The sequence below is a fragment of the Mastomys coucha genome, unplaced genomic scaffold, assembly GCF_008632895.1.
Source record: "Mastomys coucha isolate ucsf_1 unplaced genomic scaffold, UCSF_Mcou_1 pScaffold15, whole genome shotgun sequence".
NCBI classification, from domain to species: Eukaryota; Metazoa; Chordata; class Mammalia; order Rodentia; family Muridae; genus Mastomys; species Mastomys coucha.
Genome location: NW_022196897.1, coordinates 29,038,833 through 29,064,915, shown reverse-complemented (window position 1 = coordinate 29,064,915; position 26,083 = coordinate 29,038,833). Strand labels below are relative to the sequence as shown.

The 26,083-nt window shown below is 36.6% G+C and overlaps 1 protein-coding gene across 7 annotated transcripts in view; it reads left to right on the top strand.

Annotated features, from left to right (window-relative positions):
- The window catches only part of Lrp1b (LDL receptor related protein 1B), a 1,939,581-nt gene that overhangs the window by 1,125,536 nt on the left and 787,962 nt on the right, over positions 1-26,083 (top strand). For all 7 annotated transcript variants that reach the window (XM_031370139.1, XM_031370141.1, XM_031370138.1 and 4 more), the window contains 3 exons: positions 9,621-9,801; positions 14,556-14,775; positions 16,650-16,839. In XM_031370139.1, coding sequence (XP_031225999.1) covers positions 9,621-9,801; positions 14,556-14,775; positions 16,650-16,839 — 591 coding nt within the window. The remainder of the gene's footprint in view (positions 1-9,620; positions 9,802-14,555; positions 14,776-16,649; positions 16,840-26,083) is intronic.

Genomic DNA, 26,083 nt, shown 5'->3' with positions numbered 1-26,083 from the left:
AGGGTGGACTTTGAAGTTTCACATGCTCAAACCAGGACCAGCATGTCATTGTCTCTTCCTGCTGCCTATGGATCAGGATATATAACATTCAGCTACCTCCTCTAGCACCATGTTGCCTGCATACCACCATGCTTCCTACCATGATAATAATGGTCTAAACCTCTGAACTGTAAGCTACCCCCAATTAAATTTTTTCTTTGTAACAGTTTCCATAGTTGTGATGCTCATTCACAGCAATAGAAACCCTAAGACAATTGTTAACAGATATCAAGCCTATTTCTTACTAGGGTCCTATATATACTATTTCATAAATTATATAAATATTAAAATTAAAGTCCAATAGAAAGTAAGGAAATTATTTTCTTTCTAATTCTATAGTCAATGTATCTGTGCAGACTTGGTGTTTGTTGTCGTTTGGTTGAGATTTTTTTGTTGTTTTTTGTTTGTTTTATTTTGTTTTTATTTATTGGAGTTTTTTTATATCAACATAGCAATTGATTGTAATGATAGTTGTCATCATAGTTTGCTTTTAGGAGCTGAAGAAATATATGGCTTAGCAGTTAAGATCACCAATTATTGTTAATGCAGGTTCTATTCATAGCACCCCCCATGGTCATTCACAACCTACTATAACTCCAGTTCAAGGCTGTGTAACTGTGTACATGATACAGACACATATACATACACACATTGTAGGCAAATGTCATCATAAAATAAAATAAACTTTGAATATATATTCATGTATATATACTTATATATTCTTATATATATTTATATATACTTATATATTCATATATACTTATAGGTGACAAACTCAGATATATATATATATATATATATATATATATATATATATATATATAAGCCAATGTCAATAGATTATAAGCCATCCATCAATGTGATGTGTCATATTTGGCTAACTTAAGGGGTCATTTGATTGCAATGCAGACTTTCTGTCTTAAGGAGGTATAACTCAAGAGTGAGATATAAATGTTTATGGTTACATAATATGTCCGTTGGGTCAATGAGTTCATAGGTAGAAAAGAGTAGGCTTTAAAGAGGAGTTTCATTATAGACAGACCTTTATGTAGTAAGCAAGAATAAATCAAACAGTATTCTCATACAGGCAGGTGTAATAGAAAGGGACTTTGAGAGGAAAATGCACAAAGACTCAGATAATTTCTACTGAGATTGGCTAATTCCCTATATATATTTAAAAGTTAAGCTGAAGGAGGTATTGCATACTCTGTGCATGTTCCTCTGGCTGAAACAGGGAGACGACTGTGTACTATTCATATATTGCTTTCCAATTAAGGGAATGGTGATGTTCTGAAGCTCTTGGTTTGTCTGATTTCTGGAATCATCTGTTGGCCCATCTGCTGGATGTCTGCCTTGGCTGACTTTGCAGGCATCCCTTGGCGGGATCTGCTAGCCACTAATTAAACACTACACTCTTGGGTTTTATTTTTCTATGAGCAGCTTATAATTTATCATAGGCCTTTTTCCTGTGTATAGAGAGTTTAACTCTTATTACAGTTTTCTAGAGGTGGCTCTGGTTTATCTTTATCTCTTTGTCTTATGGTGGCCTTAGTGGTCTCCTTTCTATAAGTGGGTAGTTTATTGTGTTCTAATAATCTTCACCAGGAGAAAGGTTATATGAAAGGCCATGTTGCCTTAAATTTGTCTTTCAGGACTTCTTTCAAGACAACCAGCCTGCCTACAGACACTGACTCCAAATCCTTACTTTCCTTTTATAAGATCAGTTTTATTAGCTCAGATTTAGACTCAAGTCCTTTTATTTCCCAATCCAAATGTTTCCAACTTAAAAATTTAACTTTAAAATTTTCTTTAACCCCAATGTTGACTTTTGACTTTGGGTCATTTGCTTCTACAATTCTGTGTTCAAACTTGCAGAGGAGGTACAGTGGACATTAGTCCCATGTGTGAGCTTTCTGTATTGACTACTATGTAAATGATTAAGTTTCATCCTGTGTTGTTACCTTTTAATCTAGAAGTTATACCATAGTACAGTTTTATTTTGTTTTTGTTTCTTTAGCTGCTTTCATCATGAAAATACAGAATTAATAGTAAGGTGCTTGCTAATCTTGTTATTAATTCTGTCTCTATTACACTGCTTCTTTTTTAAAAGATTATTTGTAGACACAGTGTTAGTATATGTTTTTATTAGATGCCTATAAAGGCTTTTGCAAGATGAACTGCTAAAGGATTTTTCCTCTGCTGTCACATTTACACATAACTTACATGTGCACTTTGACTGTCCCCCCACACCCCCTCAATATTTATGAGGTTCTAAAACAAGTGTACTTTTGTTTAATTTAATTTGGTAGTTTGGTAATCACCAGCTACATGGACATATTAAATAATATGTGTTTGCCTTGTAATAGTAAGTATAAAATGTGATGAATATTACAGTTTCTGGCTGGTAATTCAAACTTATAATATAATGACACCTAGGGTTTACTGAACAGTATAGTATTGTGTCCTTTATTATCTGTCCTATAAAATGAATTTTCCTCTTTAATCCATTGTAATTTCAGATAAAAATTATTAGTTGTAATGACATGATTGTATTTTTAATATTTATATATCCAAGCACAGAGGCCTAAACCATATTAGGACATATATATATATGGAAGCCCATCTATGAAACTATGTTGTTGTAGTGACACTGTTTGATCTTCCTCTTTCATTTAATATAAGATAGAATAAGCAATTTCCTATTGATGTGCAAGGCTCCAAAGTATTGTATCATTATAAATTAGAATCTAGGTGTGAAAGTAAAATGAGTATTCAAAAATAGCTTTGGAGTTTAGCATTTAAGTAGGTGATAGGATTTTAACTCTGTTTTCTCTTGGTAAGAAAACTAAATTGCGTAATAAAAAGGTCTTCATTGAAATGACTTTCTCCTTATTTACAACCAGGTCTCTGATGTTGTCCAGAAGTTCTAAGTGTATTATCATAAAATGAGATTTGTAAGCACTAGGTATCTCTAGAGGGTTCTTCAAGTCTGTGCCCAGTTGGTTGCCAACTGAAAAGACTGAGTAGGAACTATGTTCTTCTGCCCAGAAAATAAGTGAAATCATTTTCTGATCACAGACTTAGTGAAGATATTTGTCTCTCTAGGACAACAAACCAACGAGACAGAAATGAAAAAAATGGGGGAAAGAGTCACTTTGTGGAAATGGATCATGTGATAGTAGAGGCTGGCTGGTAAGGTTTTCCTGGTAGAGATATAGCCAGCCTAGAAGCACGGTCACGCTTCTGGGGACAATTCAGTTTCTTTTCTTAAAGGTTTCAGTTCACTGGATGAGAACAAGTACATAATGGATGCTAAACAGTCTTACTCAATTCCATAGATTTGTGTATAAATAGCATATAAATAAATACTACTATGAAGGCAATATTTGACTAAATGATGGTATTCCTGTATTCTATTTAGTCAAGTTGAAACATAAAATGAATCACAATACAGATAGCTACTTGATAGTCTTTAAGATATGTCAGTGCATATCAATAGAAGATTCATAGAAAGCAAAATTCTGAAGTCCAAAGATTAAATCAGTGTTTGAATTTGCACAGCAACTTGTTTATGCTATTTGCATATTACTCTAAAGTACAATTTCAGAACCTTTCTTGGGATACTGTTTCCCATGTATCCCTCACATTTCTTCTTATCTCAAAATGAGACTTTCTATTAGTCAACTTTCATTGTTGAAAGCACAATTGCCCACTTATAATAGTTTGACAAAATATGTTTATTCAACTTATGGTTCTGAAGTTCTAAAATCAAGAACATACATCTACTGAAAGCCTTCTTATTGATTTCACAAGTCCCAAGAAGAGAGGCTGAGAATCACCAGTGTAAGACAAAGGCATAAAGGAATAGGCACTGCTTTTTGTTCTTCCTCCTTAGGAAACCACATGTATTTGCTTATGAAGTTCCATGCTAATGCCTTTATCTAAGTCTAATGACTTTCAAAAGGTTTTATTCCTAATGGTCTAACAGACTTTCACTTTTTTAATATCTCTCAAGAGCATCCAAAGAGCAACACTGGAAGAAATAAAAATTGTAGCACAGATTTATTATGATTTATTCTGACATATTCCACCAAGGAGTTTTATATAGAAAAGAGTATTGTAAAATTCAGTTTACCCCTCTCACCCCTGTTTATAGTCTCCCAAAACTGACCTGGCTTAGGTACACTCAAAAGCTTATATATACCAGAAACATGACAAGCGTGTCTTCATTCACACCTCACATTTGCTTATTACAGCATGTTATACTATTCAACTCAGTGACAGGTTGCCCATGCTGAAGAAAATTATCCTGAAATAAATTACACAGGCTCCACAGTAATATATTTCAAGAGTAATGGCATTTACATGAGCCTTCCTAAAATGTTTAAAACTATTTAAAAAACATTAATATGATAGAAATTTTAAATAATTTGAGCAGTTTTACAATCTATGAAATTATATCAGTTATGTATATAATATCCAATTTCTTTACTGAGTATTGAAAACTAAATGTAGCTGCCTACTTACATATAAAAATGAATATTACATGACAACTGAAAAAGCTTTTGACCCAATTTTAGAAGAACTGGTTCTGTTTTTGCTTTCTATCACTTGTGCAATATTAACAATGATAACATTGGGAGGGATGGAATGTGGACTTTAGAGTGTGGACTCTTGGAGTTCTCTCTAGTATTCTAGTAAAGGATCTGTTAGGGTAGGTGTTTCATCCACATAACTTTCTTACATTTTAATAAGTCACAGGTATACTGGAGCAAGGACTACATTTTTCTTTTGGCAGTTGAATGTTTGAACTTTCATTGGTTATAAATCAAGTAGTTATGTTTAGAGAATTCATATTGGTATAAGGTACACATCATCTAGGCACTTTTGAATATAGAACTCAAATATCCATAAGATACTCCCTATCTCCTAATTAATAATTTCATTGAAGTAGGGATGAAAAATATAACAACAAAGTGCTTCCTTGAACAATGCACATTTGTTGAGAAAGAATGAATTGTTGCTTCAGCTTTTTACCAATAAGAAAAAATTCCATATTGCCCTTTTAGAGCCAGCTAAGAAACTGGAGAGATTGCTCTGTGAATAGGAGCACTTAGTGCTTTTGAGGTAGTTCTGGTTCTATTTCCAGCAACCACATGATGACTCACTACCATCCAAAAATTCTCCTTTCAAGGTACCAGGCATTATCTTCTGATCTCTAACTGCCCCGAGCATTAATGTGACACACACAAAACACTCATATGGATACAAAAAAGTAAATAACTCATAAAACAAACAATACGTCTTTCATTATCTTAGATGATTTTTCTTGCTTACATCCTTAAATTCATCTCAAAAGTCCTAATTTTAAAAAGCATGATCCACAATGCCAACTTTACAAAACCAGTCTAAGCTAAGAGACTTTTAGGCTTCTACTACTATGACCCAATTAAAACATTAAACTGCTTTCCTAATCCAAAGTCCCCGAATATACACTTTTTTTTTTCCAAACAAAGTATGGTAAGGCCTGTCACATCAATATTATAGTCCCTGGTACCAACTTCAGTTTTCAGGATTTCATTGCTGTGAAGAGACAACATGACCAAAATTACAAGTTTTGAAGAATTTTATACCAGCAAGAAAGAAAAACATTTAATTGAGGCTGACTTATGTTTCAGAGGTTCAGCCCATTATCATCAATGATGGGAAACACGGGAGTTTTCCAGTCAGATACAGTACTGGAAGAGCCAAAAGTTTTACATCATGATTCAAAAGAATCCAGGAACATGGTCTGGATCCTCCTGGCCAGATTTGAACATATGTATGAGACCTCAAAGCCATGCCTCCACAGTGACTCACTTCCTCTAACAAGGCTATACCTCCTCTACTAGGGCCACACTTCCTAATAGTGCTACTTCCATAGGCCAAGCATAGTCAAACAACCACAACTGGAAAATATTTTTCCAACCCTTTACTCTGAGATAGTATCTATTTTTGACGTTGTATGTAGCAGAAGAATGGATCCTGTTTTTGCATCTACTCTGTTATTCTGGGTCTTTTGAGGGAGGGGGTGGAACTGAGTCCACTGATATTAAGATATATCAGTGACTAATGAATCTTAATTCCTGTTATTTTGTTGATGGTAGTTGTAGTTTGTGTGTGTGTGTGTGTGTGTGTGTGTGTGTGTGTGTGTGTTCTTTTAGCTTGCTGGTATAAAATTCTTTATTTCCTGCACTTTCATGGATATAGTAAACTGCCTTTAGTTGTAATTTTTATTCTAGTACCTTCTATAGGGCTGGATTTGTGAATAGCTAACACTTCTCTTTTGCTTTTCATGGAATATCTTGTCTTCTCTGTCTATGCTGATTGAAGGTTTTGCTGAGTATAGTAGCCTTGGTTGGCATTTGTAGATCTCTTAGCATCTTTAAGACATGTGTCCAGGCCCTTCTGATGTTTAGAGACCCCATTGAGAAGGCAATGTAATATTAATTGGTCTCTGTTTACATGTTACTTAGTCATTTCTCTTGTATCTTTTATGTATTATTTCTTTGGTCTATAAATTTAGTATTTTGATTACTATGTGGCAGAGGAGACTTCTTTGGTTTTGGTCCATTCTCTTTAGTGTTCTGGAAGCTTCTTGTACCTTTACAGGGATCTTCTTTAGGTTAGGAAAAAACTTTTTTCTATGATTTGTTGAAAATATTTTCTGGGCCTTTGAACTTTTCCTTCTTTTATTTCTAATATTCTTACAGTTGGTCCTTTCATAGTGTCCCAGATTTCCTAGATGTTTATGTCAGGAACCTTCTATATTTAATACTTTTTGACTGATGTTTCAACTTCTTCTATTGCATTTCAATGCTTGAGATTCTCTTTTTCCATCTCTTGCTTTCTGTTGGTGAGGTTTTCATCTGTGACTCTTGTCTACTTACTTAAATTTTCCATCTCCAGGAGTTTCTCAGTTTGAGTTTGACTGTTTGTTTGTTTTATTTTTGTCTCTCTTTTTATTTTCACCGCTTTATTCATTTCCCTCACCTGGTTGTATTTTCTTTGGTTTCTTTAAGGGATTTATTCAGTTTCTTTTTAAGAGCCTCTATCATCTTCTTAAGACTAGTTTTAAGATTATTTTCTTGTGCTTTGCCTATGTTGGAAAATGCTGGGCTTGTTGTATGTAGTAGGATAGGTGTGTTCTGATGGTTTCAGATTGCCCTGGCTCTTGTTGATTGTGTTCTTATGCTGGCTGCTAGGCACCTGGGTTTGAGGTAGTTATATGGTTAAATGATGATTTCTGATTCATATTTGATGGATAGATATTTTTATCTTGGTTTCTGTTTCCTCTCTGGTGTTCTTGACTGAGTGGTCCATAATTCCGGTGACCAGCAATTCTTCAGGTCCAGTAGGATGCTTCTGTAGTTGTTTTTGGTGGTCTCTATTATCTCTGGGGTCTTTGCATGAGAGAGTCGCCTGTGAAGTTCTGGGGTTCTGGTTACTGCCATGGCCTCTGGAGTTCCTAGTTCTGGTTTGTCATCTACTGAAGCAGGAGTCTTTGGTGTTATGGACCTAAGGTTCCTAATACCAGCATGGCCTCTTATAGAGAAGGGACTCCTCCTCTGGTGTTGTGGGTTGTGTTCTCATTATTATCTTAACAGGCTTAAAGGAAAGCCTATAATATTAATTATGAGTAATAAAACATAATTTATACAGAATTTACAACATATTAGACATTATTTTGGGATATATTCTCAAAAATAAAAATGGAAGAAATGGAAAAATTAATAAATAAATAAAAAAGAATTTCACACATATATATGTGTGTATATATATATATATATACATATATATATATATATATATACTCATTCAATCCTCAAAAACATCATTTAATTAAGCATAATCCTTGTGCTCTTATTTAAGTATAAGGGCATTGTAGAAAAGATCAGTTAAGGAGCTTCCTTAGTTCTTGGGCTAGATAGAAAAGGACAGTGTGGCTCACCACCCTAATCCTAATCACTTATAAATTACAGTTTAATCTCCAAAACCAAAATGAAACAATTAGGCTGCAGTTCCTTTCAACTTATGCCTCTTTGAATTCAATTCCACCTTATTATCATCAGTATGTATTCCTGAATGATAATATATAGTATTTCCAGTTGAAGAGGGCCACTGGAAAAGCATAAGAAAATGTTACTGCGTTAAGAGTTTTAAAAGATAAAAATGTAAAGCACCTAGACCATCCATACATACATTTTTTTTTTACAGCATGATAAATTGATAATAGCTAACATGCTCTAAGAAGTTGCCCTATCCCAGGCAGGACAGATAGAGTTCCCTGTAGTAGCTCAATTATGATCTTTGTGCAGGACTCATAGTTGGTTGACCCCAGTTTATGAGCTCAGGACAGGAGCAGCTGTTTATCCCTGGTTATAACCTCAGGGAAGGCACTATTATTGCTTTCTCTCCTTAGATAGATCACTGTGGTGATTCATTTGCAGTCCAAGTAAAGAAATTTTCATTTATAGAGTTATAGTGTCAGCTCCTTGAGATAAAACAAAAAGTTTTAAGTCATAGAACAACAGTAAAATTTTAAAAATTAGAAGATTTTCCATCTTGACTTGTTTTTACTGAAATTGATTTAAAATAAAATATGATTCTAAAATTCATCCATAGAACATGATAAATAGAAAACAAACAGCTATTCTCCACTATGTTAGAATAGGAAAGTACACAGATAAATCAAACATCAATAAAATATAGACAACATTAAACATCCTTCTAAGCATAGGGACACTTAATATGTAAAGTTATTCTGGTGTTCTGAAGTGTCTTGCATAGTAAACTATGACCATATAAGTTTGCTTTGAAATGTTGACTTTCCTTTTTGTAAAACAGAAAGTTTGGATTAGATAAACTAGTAAGTTTCTTAACAGTATTTCTCATACATTACTCCCTGTATCTTACAGAAATTTACAGAGGGTCCTTAAAATTTGCATACAAGCAGCAACAAGTATACTCGGTGGTTTTTTAAAAAGAGAGAGAGCATAATGATGGTGAGGGGATAGTGGAGGAATTAAATGGAGAAAATGGAGGGTGGCTTTCATCAGAACTCATGAAATACATGAAATCCTCAATAAAAAAGGTCAAATATGCAGAAGCATTGTAGATGTTCTTTGAAATTTCTGTTCATACTTAAATACTCATATTTTTAGGCTTTTATGCTCTTGTAATTTGTATTTTGCTTTATTCTGTAGACCACTTTCTTGGTTACAACATTCTGTTGTTCAATTAAAATAGCACATGATTCATCTGTGAACATATATAACATTGTAATCTCTATGATGATAGTGGGTCTATCATTTGCATGACAAGGTATTTAAAATAAAAGTGAAAAATCTATAAAAAGTGTTATATGGAAAATCATACTATAAAAGATCTTGGATTACAGGTTTTTGTTTGTTTTTCTCTTTTCATTTCTTTCTTTCAGTCTTTGAGGTACTTCATTAAATACATCAGCAGTGGTGGAAACTTATTCGATTTTTAATATTTAATATATATTTAGTTTCTTTCTTGCTTTTACATTTTTATAGATCTGGATAATGTAGAAGGTATTGCAGTGGACTGGATTGGAAATAACCTTTATTGGACCAATGATGGTCACAGAAAAACTATTAATGTGGCCAGACTGGAAAAGGCTTCTCAGAGCCGGAAAACTCTGCTGGAGGGAGAAATGTCTCATCCAAGAGCAATTGTGGTAGATCCAGTCAACGGGTATGTAAGCCTGCTTCTCATGTTTCTTATATATAAACATCAGTGGCAAATTTTCTTTAGATTCATGTGAATTGGTGGATTCACATGGGGATAAAAGATAAAAGGAGTTACTCAGGGAGTTCCCCTCCTAGAAAATACATTAGATAAAAACAGGAAAATGTGCTGAACTAAGTAAAATAGGCAATTATTTGTGCATTTGTATACAGGATATATTACATAAGATTTTGAGATAAGCACTATTTAGACAACCTGACACTAGGACATGTAATCATTTATTCACAGACTCTATTGGTTAAACTTTTAAGCTAATCGTATTTTAGGTATTGAGAACTAACATCGATTTTGTACACTTTGTTAAAGTAGTTACTATACTCCCATGTATGGCAGTCACAGCAATCTCTTGAATGGTTGCTGTTCTTATTCTCTTTCCGTGAATGACAAAATAAGCGATCATAGATCCCATTCCATTCAATTGCAAACAGAATGGTTAGATGTTAAACCCTGGGAGTCTGTTCCTGTCCGCAAAGGATTTTTTACCCAGTCCATTTTATTCCTTTGTGTGAGTCAACAGTGATTTTAAGTTCATTTATACTTCCATCTGGAAATATAACCTTATAGTTTTGTGCTACTTGGTCAGAATGAAATATTTTATGGAATAATTTGATTTTTCCTTCAGACCCATGGTATGAACATAAAATCATATTTATAAAATATTAAAGAAAAGTGAAAATTCCTACCAGAAATGCAACATTAAGTGACTAGATTGCATAGTTTGGCTTCTGGTTTCCATATGAATATGTCCTTCCATGCCAAGAACATATGATCACAAATGGATATTCTTTTGATCCAATGAATACATTAAAATTGAATAGGGTGTGAGATGTCTATTGTAAGCTGAGACCACTGAAGTGAAGCTTCTAGAATTGTATGATTTGAAAATAACTTCAAATACAAGCATAGTACATTTTCCTAGGGAGTAGATGAATCACTGTCCACATTTTCAACAGAATTAACTATACTTTAGTTCTGATATTTTCATTTTTGGCTTTCACAATTATCTGTTCTATTACTAATATATCCATTTCATATTGTCCAAATTTTCTGAAATCAAATTTTTCCTTGTGAAGATGAAGTGGCAAGAGAGAAGAAAACTGTAATAGAACTTTGTGTTTTATCTTCAATGTGAGGGTAGATTTGGAGGTAGTACATTCACCTTCATTTAAAGAGCCTAATCTTAGTCCTATCTGAAAACTGGTTTGGAAAGCATTGAGAGTAGCCACGGAAATCTGAAACAATTTGGCCAACTGGCTGTGAAAATCCGTCTAGTAATAAAAGGAAACATTAATCCCAAAAATTCATTCTAATATTTGGAACTTTATGTAAACTTTTTCAGATTAAGAAGTTTATGTTTCCTTCTGCTTTCCAATGACACTAGCTTTTAGAAGTACATAGGGGGAACTTTATACTCACTGTAGAGATATACTTCATCAAAAGTATTAGTCAATTAAAGGATCAATACAGTGTTAATTATTTCTTTAATTAAAAATCCATGCAACTTATACATATCAATAGAAACATGGAGGATAATTGCCCTCCAGGAACTTGTGACTTTATGTGAATGATACATACTCACACAATTACAAGTGAATTAAAGGTACTAGGCCATCTGTGTTACTGTTGCTCTATTCACAGCAGCAACCAAATGGAACCAGCCTAGACATCTATCAACAGATGAATAGACAGTGAATAAGAAATACTGATAGAATGCAACTGCATTTAGCTGCAAAGAAGAATAAAATAATAAAATTTCAGGAAAATAAATCTAGAAAACACATTAAGGTGACTCAGACAGACAAATGTTTCCTGTTTTCAAATGTGTTCCCTTGTATTATATGTATATGTATGTATGCACATAAGTAGAGGTATGTGCAGGTAGAGGCTAGAACACTAGAATGAAGCCCATGGCTGAAATAAAAAGGAGACATTGATGATAGGTGGGCTAAAGGATACCTGTGACATGAACCCAAAGGAAGAAGCTGTCTGAGTCATGTATCCAATGATGGAAGGAAAGAAAGCAGTTGGAGAAGAACTCAGGCAGAGTTACCAATAACAAATTGTGTTTGAAAATGAAACTTGAAGTGTATGTTCAATTTTTCAAATCACAAAACCAAAGTAGACTGAAATGCAGAGCAGGGGCCTAGGAAAGAGCAGAGAGAAAAGAAAGCCAGGAAGCGGTAACTTGAGGTCATTGTGGATGTGACTATTACTTTTGACCCATTTCGTTAACATATTCCTTTTAAGGGTTTCAGAATAAAAACCATATTTGCACATTGGAAGCTGTTTTAAATGATAGCATGAGTGATAATGACAGGGAGGTTGTCCTGGCAGCAGGCAATGCTGAAGGGTTAAACCAGGAGACAGCTTGACAACAGGATAGAACTGTGGAAGGAACATAGCCTGAACACGCGCCAATCCCTGTGCTTGGCTATAAATCTCCAACCTGGAGCCTCACCCCGCTCCAAGAAACCCTGAATAAAGGCTCCGCGCCGCTCAGTTCCCTGCAGCTTCTATCAGCAGCGGAGGCAACCACCCGTTTGTGGCCCTCCCAATTAATCTCTTGTGTGAGGTTTGTTGTAAAGTATAACTTTGTAGTCTTCCTTGTATCAGGACTGCCAGAACACCTTTCCTTCAGAGCTGTACACTTCCATTGGGGAAACCTTTCCTCTCAGTATTGTAACACTTCCAGTTATCTCACACATACACTGTCTCTACTAGATGAGCGTCACCTGAGGTTGGGGGAGTTTGGAGTTTCCAGAACAATGAATGGATCATGATGTTAAACAAAATAAGCCAAACTCAGAAAGATAAATATCACACAATCTCGCTCGCATATGTGGAATCTAGATTTTGTGTGTGTATGTGTGTGTATGCAGACCTTGAAAGTAGAAATAAAAGAGAAAAAATTTTTCCCGATATTTTATCTTTGTAAAAAATAATCTTAGGTACTGGATCAGTTCATAACAATTCTTCAGGCACTTGTAATTGACCAGAGAAGGTTTTGTCAATCTTGAGGCCTATGGGGAAGAGCATTGCCAATTTCTCATGGGTTCAAGGCCTTAATCCTTTTCATGTTTGTGTTCTTATCATCAGTACACTTTCACTCAAGACTCTACTGGCTTCTGGCTTCATTCAATCCTTACAGAACAGCAAAACATAAACATCATTATTAGAATTTCAAGCTTGTGATGTATGTATTCTTGTATGCATACATATGCATGAGTATCAATAAACATATTTTTGTGATTCCAGACAGAGAGGTACAAAGTAAAATGTGTATGTCACGATCAACAGAAAATGTTTTGAGGAAAGATTATTCCCCTTTCAATAATGTGTAATTTAGTAATAAGAATAAAACTGCTTTAATTAAGTGAATATAATGATTTTAGAAAAAGCCTTTGAAAACGAAATAGCATGTAGTTCATTTTATGAAGCTGATTTATAGAAATAAAACTGAACATTTGTGCCTGTCACGTAATTAGAGAAACTACTGTTTCTTTTTTGACAATTCCTATGTTGTCATAACGATAAAAGCCCTTGTAGGGAATGCAGAAGAGATCACAGTACACTACCATCCTGGCTTTCTTTCAGATTAATACTCCATTTCAACAGGCAATCAAAAATAATTGTCAGCTGTCAAGAAAATTTAATAAAAGCTTAATTGTTATAAAATAGTAGAGAATATATTCTCAACTTCCACTTCTCAGTCAATTTGATCATTTGTAGACTTCTTACTCTGGATTCAGAATTTTCCCAAATTATGTCAGAAATTCTTCAAGTTTCCCACAAGGGAGGGAAAGACATCAGGAGGCCTTTTTTAAGACCTCCAGCTTAGATAAGCATTGGTCCTTTCAGAACTGTGTCTGACTGCCAAAATGAAACCCCAGTTTAATTAATAACCCAGGAACTTTCACATGACCCTTAAACAACACATATAGTGGGTTTCAACCTTATTCATGAGGGAATTGGAGCATTAGCTCCAGGCCCACTCCCCCACTGTTACAGCTTACACAAAAGATTCATTTCTAAGGGCAGGTGTTTTGTTTGAGATAGAAATTAAAAGCTCATAATCTCAAGGTTAGTCAACCTGCTGTTATTAAACTTATGTGCAGCTAAATCATCCTTTGTGGATTTGGAATAATAATAAATAGCAATAAAGCATAGATAATTTGCATCAGAAAGACAAATTGGATTTGGCTAAATAAAGCCGATAGGACTCTGACCTTTAGAATAAACCAATCCAGTTGCCTATCTAAAAATAAAAACACTAATTCACCTGAAATTAAATAAATTCTGGAGTAGATCATTAACTGTGCTCTGGATTCTCATGTCAGCTGCCTGCCTTTTAATCACTAAGCCAAATTATGCATTTTATGGAACAATATTTAAAAGTAATGCTACATAAAAATATCAGGGTTCAAAGAGAATAAATATTTGGTACTTGCCACTGTTTTCATTAATATATTAGGCAAGCCTTGGTGGTTGGTGGTAAGCTTTTTGGGGTAGCTTGGGGATGGTTGTTGGTAGGTTTTCTGTAGTGAGGCTACGAGGTTGTTTAGTGACCTTGGCTTTACTGGCTTCTCTGAGCTAACTGGTTCAGAAAGAAAAGTTTAGACACAACGTATCAGCAACTACTGACTTATGGAAGTGATGGCTACTAGAGATAACAAGATAAACTCTTGGTTCTCATGTCCTAGTTGGATGTATTGGACAGACTGGAAGGAAGATAAAATAGATGACAGCGTGGGAAGGATTGAGAAGGCTTGGATGGATGGTGTCAATCGACAGATTTTTGTGACTTCAAAAATGCTGTGGCCAAATGGCTTAACACTGGACTTTCACACCAGCACATTATATTGGTGTGATGCCTACTATGATCATATTGAGAAAATATTTTTGAATGGAACCCACAGAAAGGTAAGAAACAAATGCTGCTGTTTGTAACATGCAGGCTTCTTCTTCTACAGAGCCTCGTTGTGCTGTGTTAAAAATACTTTCAAGTTTATTTTTTACCCCTCTGAGGTGGCTGCCGTGGCTGCCGATAGTCTCTGTGGGGTGGCTGAAGGAGAATGAGCATTAAGCTGTGCAGCTGGCACTGGCCTCTGGGAGGCCAGGCCCAGCTCACTGCAGTGTGCCAGGATTTGTGGGTTTTTAAAAGAAGCCCTCCTGGTAGCAGGGCTGATTTTACAATGCAGCCTTTCTACATTATTGATGGATTTTCTGTGACCAAGCAACCCCTCTTTATTTAAATATGTTCAATATTTGCAGCTGAGATTTAGACAAAGTAATTATACTGCATTCCTTTGAGTAAAGAGTTTTGTGATACTGAACCTGAGATACATTGTAGGAATGGGCTGAATTTCAAGGCGATTGGTGCAAAGAAATGTGATCTTCCTCTTGCTTATTTTGCTTTAATCATTGTAAAATGGCCTGGCATTATGGGGTAATGCTGACAAGTGTTTAGTTGAGAGTAAGACACAGGCCTTGGGACAAAATCATCACCCTGTTTCTTCCTCTTCTGTCACTAACAACCTAGAGCCCCATAGAATGACTTCAAATATTATGTAAAAGGTGAAGAAAGAGTAAATGAGACATTTCAAAATGTGTCCCTTGATCTAGGTTCCTTTTTGGATCTGAGTACTTAATTGTGTGTTCATCTTAGTCAGTAAGAAGTCCCTTTGAGAAATAAATTGTACTTTCAATGGTTCAATCATTAGTTATCACAGATGAGATCAACTTATTCCACCAGATAAATAAACTTGATTGGTATGTTCTATGATGCCATATATTGCACATCTATTAACTAAATATTTGTACTTCCTCTGAAGATGTTAGTATGTATACAATATATATGTACATAAATAGATTTAAAAGTGCATGAGCGTGTGTGGAAGTGTATGCATGTGTATATACACAATGTGTATAACTTCATGCCCATCACATTTTAGGCTCAATCTTTCATTATAACATAAATTTAACAGGAGGATTCTATTAAAATGAGCACCTTTTCAATTTTTATTCTTAAACTATGTAGATAAGTTTCTTAAATTTTGAATATTGATTGATGGAGATGAAAATAATTTGCTTTCATATGCCATGCAGTAGGATTTTATAAGTGATGCAAGGTAAGAAGAGAGGTTATGTTGGGTCTCTAGTGAATTTCCTATTTATCAACTCATTGTGCAAGATGACTTGACTGAACTTCTGACTCCTCCATGTCAAGAACAAATGGAAGGAAATACAATATAATCTAAATTAAACCTCATTAGCAAATCATATCTAAGTAAAATTAACATTGTTTTATTTTCTTGTTACTTCCTAGATTTCATCAATTTCCATTGGTACAATTGACCTAGACAAATCTCCATTTATGTGTGTGTGTGCGTATGCGTGTGTGTGTGTGTGTGTGTGTGTGTGTGTGTGTGTGTGTGTATAGTAGTAGTAATAGTAGTAGTAGTATTCAGATTAACTTTCATCCAAGGGAATAAAAAATATCACACAGAGGGAGAAATAAGGTTGAGTGATGCTATTTTAACATTTCTATTCTTCATCATCTCTGCAGTGGCATTTATGAGAGAAATTTGAACACATGAAGAATTTCAAAAAATGGCAAGAATAAGCTATTAGTGTAAAAATATCCTTGGTAAATCTACTCAGATAAAATATGAGTTAAGGCTGTAGTTAGGTTGTACACTGGTATGATTCCAAATGTATTATTTACTTAATAGTTATATTTGGAAAGGTAGTCTTAATATTTTTTAATATGTTTACATTCATTTCACATTTCACAGGTTGTATACAGTGGGAAAGAGCTGAACCATCCTTTTGGACTGTCACATCATGGGAATTATGTGTTCTGGACAGATTACATGAATGGTTCAATTTTTCAACTAGATTTGTTGACCAGTGAGGTGACGTTGCTGAGGCATGAAAGAGCACCCCTGTTTGGGCTTCAGATTTATGATCCACGAAAACAACAAGGTATTAAAAATGCTAAACAAAAATTTCAATGTCTTACATGTAATAATACTTTACTATAGCAGCAAAAAGTCCCATTTTGACAATGTCCATGGGTTTATGATAAACATTGTCTGCTCGCTCTAGAAACATTCAACTCTTAGTGCTTGCTAAAATAAAGATGTATATGTTTTTCTCACTTAGTTATTTATTCACTGTACATCTCAATATCTACCCCTCTCTCCTCCCAGTTCCTCTGTACCATAGCTCCTCTCCCACTTCGCCCTTCTTTTGTCCTCTGAGAAGGGGGAGCCTCCCTGGGTATCATCCCACCCTGGTGCATAAAGTCTTTGTAAGACCAGATGCATCCTCTCCCACTGAGGATAGAAAAGACAGCCCAGTTAGGGGAAGACGATCCATAGACAGGCAACAGATTCAGGGACAGACCCTGCTCCAGTTGTTGGGAACCCACATGAAGACCAAGCTGGACATCTCCTACTTATATGCTGGAGGGCCTAGGTCCAGCCAGCTTGTGCTTGTTCTTTGGTGGTTGGTTCAGTCTCTGGAAGCACACAACTGTCCAGGCTAGTTGACTCTGTTGGTCTTCCTGTAGAGTGCCTATCCTCTTCGAAGTCCCTCAATGCTTCCCCCAACTCTTCCACAAGACTCTGCTAGCTCCACCAAATGTTTAGTTGTGAGTCTCTGCATTCACTTTCCACTTGCTGCTCGGTGGACCTACTCAGAGGACAGTTGGAGTGTGAAAGGTATTCTGGTTCCTGGTTGAGCTAAGGCTAGAAATCCAAGTGATCCTAAAGGGACTAAAGTTGTTCTGCCCAACTCCCAGAGAACTAGACTCCTAGCATGAGACTGCAGTCTTCCATAGATTTGTGGCCATCAGTCACATAAAGACAGCCCCAACCCCCTCCGTAGGTAGACGTGACCTGTGCTCACATAGCCTCAAGATAGATCTTCATTCATTAATGAGGTACCTAAAGGCCTGGAGGACTTAGCCAATAATCTCTCCTTCCCAGACACTCCTCCCTACAAAATGTATTTAACCTAAGGCCTATCCTGAGAAGTAGTGTATGGTTTGCTTTGTTTGTTTTGTTTTGTTTGTTTTTATTAGATATTTTCTTTATTTACATTTCAAATGTCATCCTCTTTCCTAGTTCCCTCTGAAAACCCCTTATCCTGCCCTATAGAGGAAGAACCAAAAGGGCTGAAGGGGTTTGCAGCCCCATAGAAGGAAAAACAATGTGAACCAACCAGTATTCCCCAGAGCTTCCAGGGACTAAACCATTGATCAAAGAGTATACATGGAGGGACCATGGCGACAGCTGCATATGTAGTGGGATATGGTTTTATTGATCCATTTTTCACCATAACAATAAATGTCTTAAAACCATGGACTGCCTCTTTCATCATTGGAATCCGCTGTGGGGAGCAGTGGAGAAGGTTTTTGCCTTCAGAGCTGCCATCTAATCTCCCTTAGAAGGTCTCTCTGTGCTCCCAGCCACAGCGGGTCACTAAGACAAGCCCACTTTGTAGACCAGGCTGGCCTAGAACTCAAAAATCCGCCTGTCTCTGCCTCCCAAGTGCTGGGATTAAAGGCATGTGCTACCACCGCCCGGTCCACATTTGTTCTTTACAAACCATCAAGCTAAAAACTCTCCCAGAGGAACCAACTGGAGCTTCACCCCTCTTTTGCCCCTCAGACTTGGGCTAAATCTAGCCCTCAGGCCCCCACTCCTTTCTCAGCTCTTCAGTGCCATCCAGTGGTGCCTGGATGCCCAAGGGCCTGAGGACCAGATGGCCCCAACCTCCTTGCAGGACCAGGGACCCCTGAGCCAGCTCTGGCTGTCCGGTGCCTCCGATTGCACTCCCCCACCCCCTGAAACAGTATCCCATGGCTTCCCCATAGGCTGACACCTGCCTGGCAATGGACTGGGGTAAGCACAGTCAAAACTCCCACGTCCCTGAGCAGCTGAGTGCCATTGAAAGAGCAGACGCTGGACCCCATTAACCCTACAGAGTTATGTTAGGGTTCTGTCTGCAAGCATAAGAGAGTATCATTAATAGTATGAGAAATTGGTTCTTGCCCACGAGATATGTTTGACTTTGAGCCAGCAATTGGTTGGGCATTTCATTAGTCTCTGCTCCATCTTTGTCCCTGTATATCTTGTAGGCAGGTTTTATAGTTTGGTTGCTGTTATAATCTGCCCAGTGGGTCTTGCTTGGCTACAGGAGGTGGCCACTTCAGGCTCCATATTTTGCATAGTTAGGAGTCTCAGCTAGAGTTACCCCATAGAATCCCTGAGGTTTCTCTCACAACCCCACCCCCTGCCTGCTGCTTCAGTCCCAGGTCTCTGGCAAGTCCAAGAGATGCCCCTTGTCCCCTGTCCACTGTCGATCTGTTCTCTGTTCCCTGCTCTCTCTACACCTGATCCCCATGCTCATTTCCTTCTCCATCCCCTCTCCCACCCAGTTCCCTCCCTCCATTTGCCTCCTATGACTTTTATTTCCATTTCTAAGGAAGATGCAAGCATCCTTGTTTGGGCTTTTCTTCTTACTTAGCTTCTCTGGGTCTATAGCGTTGGTATCTGGTAATTGAGGGCTAATAAATTCCACTTATACATGGAAGCATACCATGCATGTCTTTTTGGATCTGGATTACTTCACTCAGGACGATATTTTCTAGTTCCAAGCATTTGCCTACAAGAATAGCCTAGGTAAAGAACTCAGGGGATTTTGTTCAAGGGAAATTGAGGTTTTTCCCAAAATATTTTTTTCTTCCAGATATGTTCTTTGTAATTTAAAAAGTCATAGTAGTGAAAGGAGGACTTGAATAATTGAGAAAAAAAGATGAATTACTCATACAGGCTTTATTGACAATTCTGCTATTGCACTGTCTAATTAGGCTCCACACATAGTTAAAGAATGTATAATAATAAAGTAGAACAACCTACCACAATTGTCACATCTTACTAAAATCAGATAATATTGTTATATTTTATCTTCATGGGTTATTAATATTTATTATTCCACCAAAATTATCATGACCCCTAACTTAGATACTAAGCACTAAAAACAACTTAGTAAACTATGTGGTAGACATTTTATGAGTTTTAAATAGTTGCTAGTCTTTTTAATGTAGATATCCTAATAAATATTTAATGACCATACATTCCAATAAATTTAGAATGAATGAACTGCTTCCTTAATTTTCTGATACATATGTTGTCAGCAGAAATTTGTGTAGCAATGAGGTTTTGGAAGGTATTTGCTATAAGGTAGCTATCATAAACAGAACATCTCATTCTTGAGCCTCAGGTTTCTTACTTTATTAAAAATTATATATCAAAAGAGAAATGAAGTACAGAAAATGATAAATACTAATAGCTATTTGTTGATTAAACTGTCTTTAAAAATAACAACACTGATATTATCTAGAGCATAATGTAGACAAGAAAAGAATAATAGAGAAAATTGCGTGAAAGGGCAATTCTTTGTCTGGCCACAGAAATGGCCACCCAGTGGGCATGAGCAGGCATGCAGGAGTTCTAGGTCTGACCTCTCTGGCTGCAAACACTGGGAAAACACGGTGCATCTAGCTGAAAGGAGGTAATACATAGTCGTAAGATGTTTTATTATAAAAAAGAGAGAGAGAAGATCATAAAGTAGAGGTTGGCAATGGCCACGTGGAGAGAGGGGGAAGGGAGAAAGAAAGTAAAGGTAAGAGGCTAAGAGGGAAAAGAGAGAAAAAGAAAAAGAAAAGGGAGGGGGCAAACTGCCCTTATATGGTGGGCTGGGCTACCTGTCTGTGGGGCAGGGCATACCTGGCTATGGTCAGTTGACCAGGGCTGGAATCAAGCCAGGATGCTGGGAGCTTGGGGTATTGTCTACGTGATAAAGGGCACAGGATAGTGGAGTTGGAGGACTCATGTAGTCAGCCATTTATGTCTGGGAATGTGTCTTCACTTTTCCATCTCTTGTGGAATCTTTCACTGGGTCTGCAGATGTTAAGACTCACTCAACCAAAACACAGACTGCTTTTCATGGTTCCACAATTCTTTCCTAGCATTTATACCAATCACAAAACTTGACTGGCATATATTTAGTTTGGCTATGGTGGCCTGGAAGTGCTTCTTTCTCCCTCCCCACCCTTCCCTACTCCTGCCTCCTTCCTCCTGATCTTCACCTCAAGAATGAATATTGGCTTTTGTTCTTAGGAGGCCAGAACTCTCTTACTCTGTCCCCTGCCCCTGCCTCTTATTTAGAAGCTGTTCCTCTTAAGTGTCATTTCTAAACTCCCTTTTGCCAGAATTCATTTTTACAAACTTCAAAGACTTTAATGTTGTGGTTGTTTTAGAAAGTTGGTTATTAAATTCAAAATGTTGTCAAAAAAAAAAAATCTTGGTTCACTGTAAAATGGACTGACCTTAGATCCATTTCAAATTTTGGAACAATGAAATACTCAATGTAGATCAGAAATACATTTTTTAACAAATTTCTGTAAGGATCAAAATATTATTTGTTACATTAAAAATAAATCTTACAAGACCTAGTACATATGAGAAATTCACATTATCCTACGTCATCTTAATCAGGAAAAATTATTTTAATATTACCTCTCTCTATATGCAAATATCTGAAGTAATCGCTTATGGATGTAATGTGCAACCAACCATGTGACTTAAACAGTGAAATGAATCTGGTGTTTGGAAAATAATATTACTATACAGTAATCTGTATTACCTTTGGATAAAGATAAATTTTTTTAAAAATTTTTCTTTCACCCATTGTTTTAGTTAGAGTTTTGCTGCTGTGAGCAGACACCATGAGCAGGGTAACTCTCATAAGGACACCATTTAATTGGGGCTGGCTTAAAGGTTCAGTTCATTATCATTAAGGCAGGACATGGCAGCATTCAGGTAGTCATGGTGCAGAGGGAGACTTCTACATCTTCATCTGAAGGCTGTTAGCAGAATACTGACTTCTGGACAACTTGGATGAGGGATTTATAGCCCAAACCCTGCTCTACACCCACTCCAACACACCTACTCTGACAGGGCCATACCTTCTAATTGTACCACTCCCTAGGCCAAGAATATATAAACCATCATACCCATGTAATACAAAAGATCTTAATTACTAAGCTCATTTAGAAATTATTGTATCCTGTTTATTAGAAAATATGTCCAGCCCAACTGATTATCCTCAATTTAGGAGAAACAATCAATTAGTTTCAATTTTTCTACCTAATCTTCCTACATCTAATGTTTGTTCATACAATACCAATCTTTGAACATACAATACAGTATGGAAAGAATTCCTAGTTATTATTGTTTGGACTCAAGTCAATATTCATAGATTTTAGACAATCTACAGGAACATAGATATTGTATTCCAACTTTAATTATATTGATCAATATAAGATAATTACAAAGTAAAAAGAATAAAAATTTTTAGATAAGAACAGCTTACCCTAAAATGGTATAATTTTCTTTTATTCTTATTAACAGTTGAATATAAAATGATATTTAAGTTTTAAAACACATAATTAGTGAATATATTTGGTTATATTTTGTCCCAATATTCTTTTTATTTTACTTTAAAAATTATTTTATCATGTATATGGATATTTTGCCTACATGGATGACTGTACATTAAGTTCATACCTGATGCCTGAGGAGGCCATAAAAGGATGTTGCTCTCCTGGGACTGGAGTTACAGTTGGTTGTAAGCTGCTATGTGGGTGCTGGAAATCAAAGCTGTATCTTCAGCAAAAGTAGACTATTTGCTGATAAGTCTCTTCAGCCCCATATTGGCCTTTATCTGAAAGGTCAAATATGGCAACTGAGTAGATTACTAAATCCCCTAAGATAGTCGTTACAATTCCTTCTTAGAGTTAAAAGATATGTTAAATTGCTCCCATCCATGTGTGACAACATCTGTCTGGCTTTTTTGCTTTCTCTTCTCCCATCTCCCTTTCAATCTAAGAATATAAGCCTCACACACACACACACACACACACACACACACACTTTTTCTCTTTCATATGTGTGTGTACTGCATTTTAGTGTAACATTTATATATATTTGGTTAATATGTAAATATAGCAGTAATTAGTGTCTGTGTGTATGTAGTATGTATGTATACATATATCATATGTTTACATGCAGGTGGGCTCACAGACACCTGAGTATGTGGAAACTAAAGGTAGATATTTAGAAGTATTCTCCCATTATTCTCTACTATATTATTTTAGATAGAGCCTTTCACTGAACCTATAGCTCTCCAGTTCCAAATCCTAGGTTGGCTGCTAGAGAAGCCCCCCAGGATCCAAGTACCTCTATGCCTTTCCCTTAGTTTGTCAGTAACAGGCTACAAGACTGGCTTTTTATGTGGTTATTGGGTACTCAAGTTCAGGTCTATATGTTTGTGCAACCAAAACTTTAGCCTCTGAGTCATATCCCAGACATCTTTTGATTTATTAAAGTTTTATTTTATTTATTCAGTTTACATCCCAATTACCCCATTCCCCTGCGTCCAGGTCATCCCCTTTCACAATTCCTCCCTTCATTCCCCACCCTTTCTCCTCTGAAAGGGTGGAGGACCCTTCTGGGTAGGTTCCAACCATGGTACATAAGGTCTCTTCAGGTCTGGGCACAATCTCTCTCATTGAGGACAAAGAAGGCAGCCCAGCTAGAAGAACATATCCCACAGACAGGCAACAGCTTTCGGAATACCCACCACTCCAGTTGTTCAAGACCCACATGAAGAGCAAGCTGCACATCTGCTACATATGTGGGTAGGGAGTAGGTCCAGTCCATGTATGCTTCTTAATTGGTGTTTCAGTCTCTCAGAGCCCCAAGGGTCCAGGACAGTTGATTCTGTTGGTTTTTCTATGGAGTTCCCATTCCCTTCAGGGATCTCAATCCTTCCCCCAACTCTTCCATAAGAGTCCTAAGGTTCTATCTACTGCTTGGCTTTGGGTCTCTGCATCACTCTGAGTCAGCTTCTGGGTGTCCTCTCAGAGGACAGCCTTGCTAAACTATTGTCTGCAAATATAACAGACTTGGTTCTGTGAAGGCTCAATGCCCCAGTGTAGGGGAATGCTAGGGAGGTGAGGCAGGGGTAGAGGGGGCACCCTCATAGAAGCAGGAAGAGGAGTGAGATAAGGGTTTGGGAAGGGGAAAACTGGAAAGAGAATAACATTTGAAATGTAAATAAATAATCTAATAAAATATTTTAAAAAATAGTGTCAGGGATTGGTGCTTGCCCATGGTGTGGGTCTCTAGTTATACCGGTTAATGCTTGGCTATTCCCTCAAGTCATTGTGCAATTCCCTGTACCTGCATTTCTTGTAGACAGGACAAATTTTGGGTCAAAACTTTTGTAGATGTGTTATCTTTATCTGGGGTTTCTACCTGGCTACAGGAGATGTCCACTTTGGGTTCCTTATCCCCAAAGTAGTGAATCACAGCTAAGGTCATCTCCTTGACTCTTGGGTGCTTATCCTAGGTCTCTGTCTCCTCCTGGAGATGTCCCTTACCTCCTCACTCCTGTCAGTTGTAGATTTCTGTTCATTTTCATGGTCGTCTAGCCATCTCTCCTGTCAATACCTGCCATAATAGGTATGCTATCAACATAGTTAAGCAAGTGTCCCTATGTTATAGTGGGGCATCTTTTGTGCTATGCCTAGAAGTAGTATAGCTGGATGCTAAGGTAAACTATTCCTAGTTTTCTGAGAAACTACCAAAGTGATTTCCAAAGTGGTTGTACAAGTTTGAATTCCCACCAGCAATTGAGGGGTGTTCCCTTGCTCCATATCCTCACCAGCATATGTTATCACTTGAGTTTTTGACTTTAGGCATTCTAACCAGTGTTAGATGGAACTTCAGAATTAATATTATTTTTTATTTTCCTGATGACTAAGGACTTTGAACATTTCTTGAAGTATTTCTTGGCCATTCCAGACTCCTCTGTTGAGAATTTTTTGTTTAGCTCTATACCCAATTTTTTAATTGGGTTATTTGAGTAATATCTAATTTCCTGAGTTTTTAAATAAAGTTTAGATATTAGCCCTCTATCAGATGTAGGATTAGTTAAGATAGTTTACCAATCCACAGGGTAACATTTTGTCCTATTAACAGTATCCTTAACCTTAAAGAAGCTTTTCAGTTTCATGAGGTCCCATTTATCCATCATTGATCTTAAAGCCTGAACCATTGGTGTTCTGTTCACGAAGTTGTCTTCTGTACCAATGAGTTCAAGGCTTTTCCCCACTTACTTTTCCATTAGACTTAGTATATCTGGTTTTATATTGAGGTCTTTGATCTACTTGGACTTGAATTTTGTGCAGGGTGATAGATATGGTTCTATTCATATTTCTCCAGATGCAGAAATCCAGTCTTTTTTCCATTGTATGGTTTTACCTTTTTTGCCAAAAATCAAGTATCCATACGTATGACAGGGTCTTCAATTCTAGTCCATTGATAAACCTGTCTGTACCTATCTATACCAATACCATACAGTTTTATTACTATTGTTTTGTGTTATAGAATTAAGGCAGGGATGGTGATACTTCCAGAAGTTCTTCATTGTACAAGATTGTTTTAGCTATCCTTTTTGTTGTCACTATTGCTGCTTTTTTTGTCTGTTTTTCCATATGAAATTGAGAATTGCATTGTAAAGATCTATAAAAAAATTTTTATTGAATTTTGAAAAGAATAGCATTTGTAGTAGTCAGGGTTCTCTAGAGTCACAGAACTTATAGTAGTCTCTATGTTGTAAAGGAATTTATTGATGACTTACAGTCTGTAGTCCAACTCCCAACAATGATCAGCAGCAGCTGTGAATGGAAGGATCTAGCAGTTGCTCAGTCCCACAAGGCAAGCAGGCAAGAGCAGAACCTTCCTTCTTCCAATGTCCTTATATAGGTCTCCAGCAAAAGGTGTGGCCCAGATTAAAGGTATATACCACCACACCTTTAATCCCAGATGATCTTGAACTCATAGATCTTTCTATCTTAATCTTCTGGGATTCATAGCCACTATGCCTCAAGATCTCCATGCCAAGATTCAGACCAGATGGAAACTTGTATCTCACAGCCTCCAGATTAGGGCCACAGGTGAGAATTCTAATTCTGGATTGTAGTTCATTTCAAATATAGTCAAGTTGACAACCAGGAATAGCCACTACAGCATTGAATATGTAAGTTGCTTTTGGTAAGGTTATCATCTTCACTATGTTAATTCTACTAATT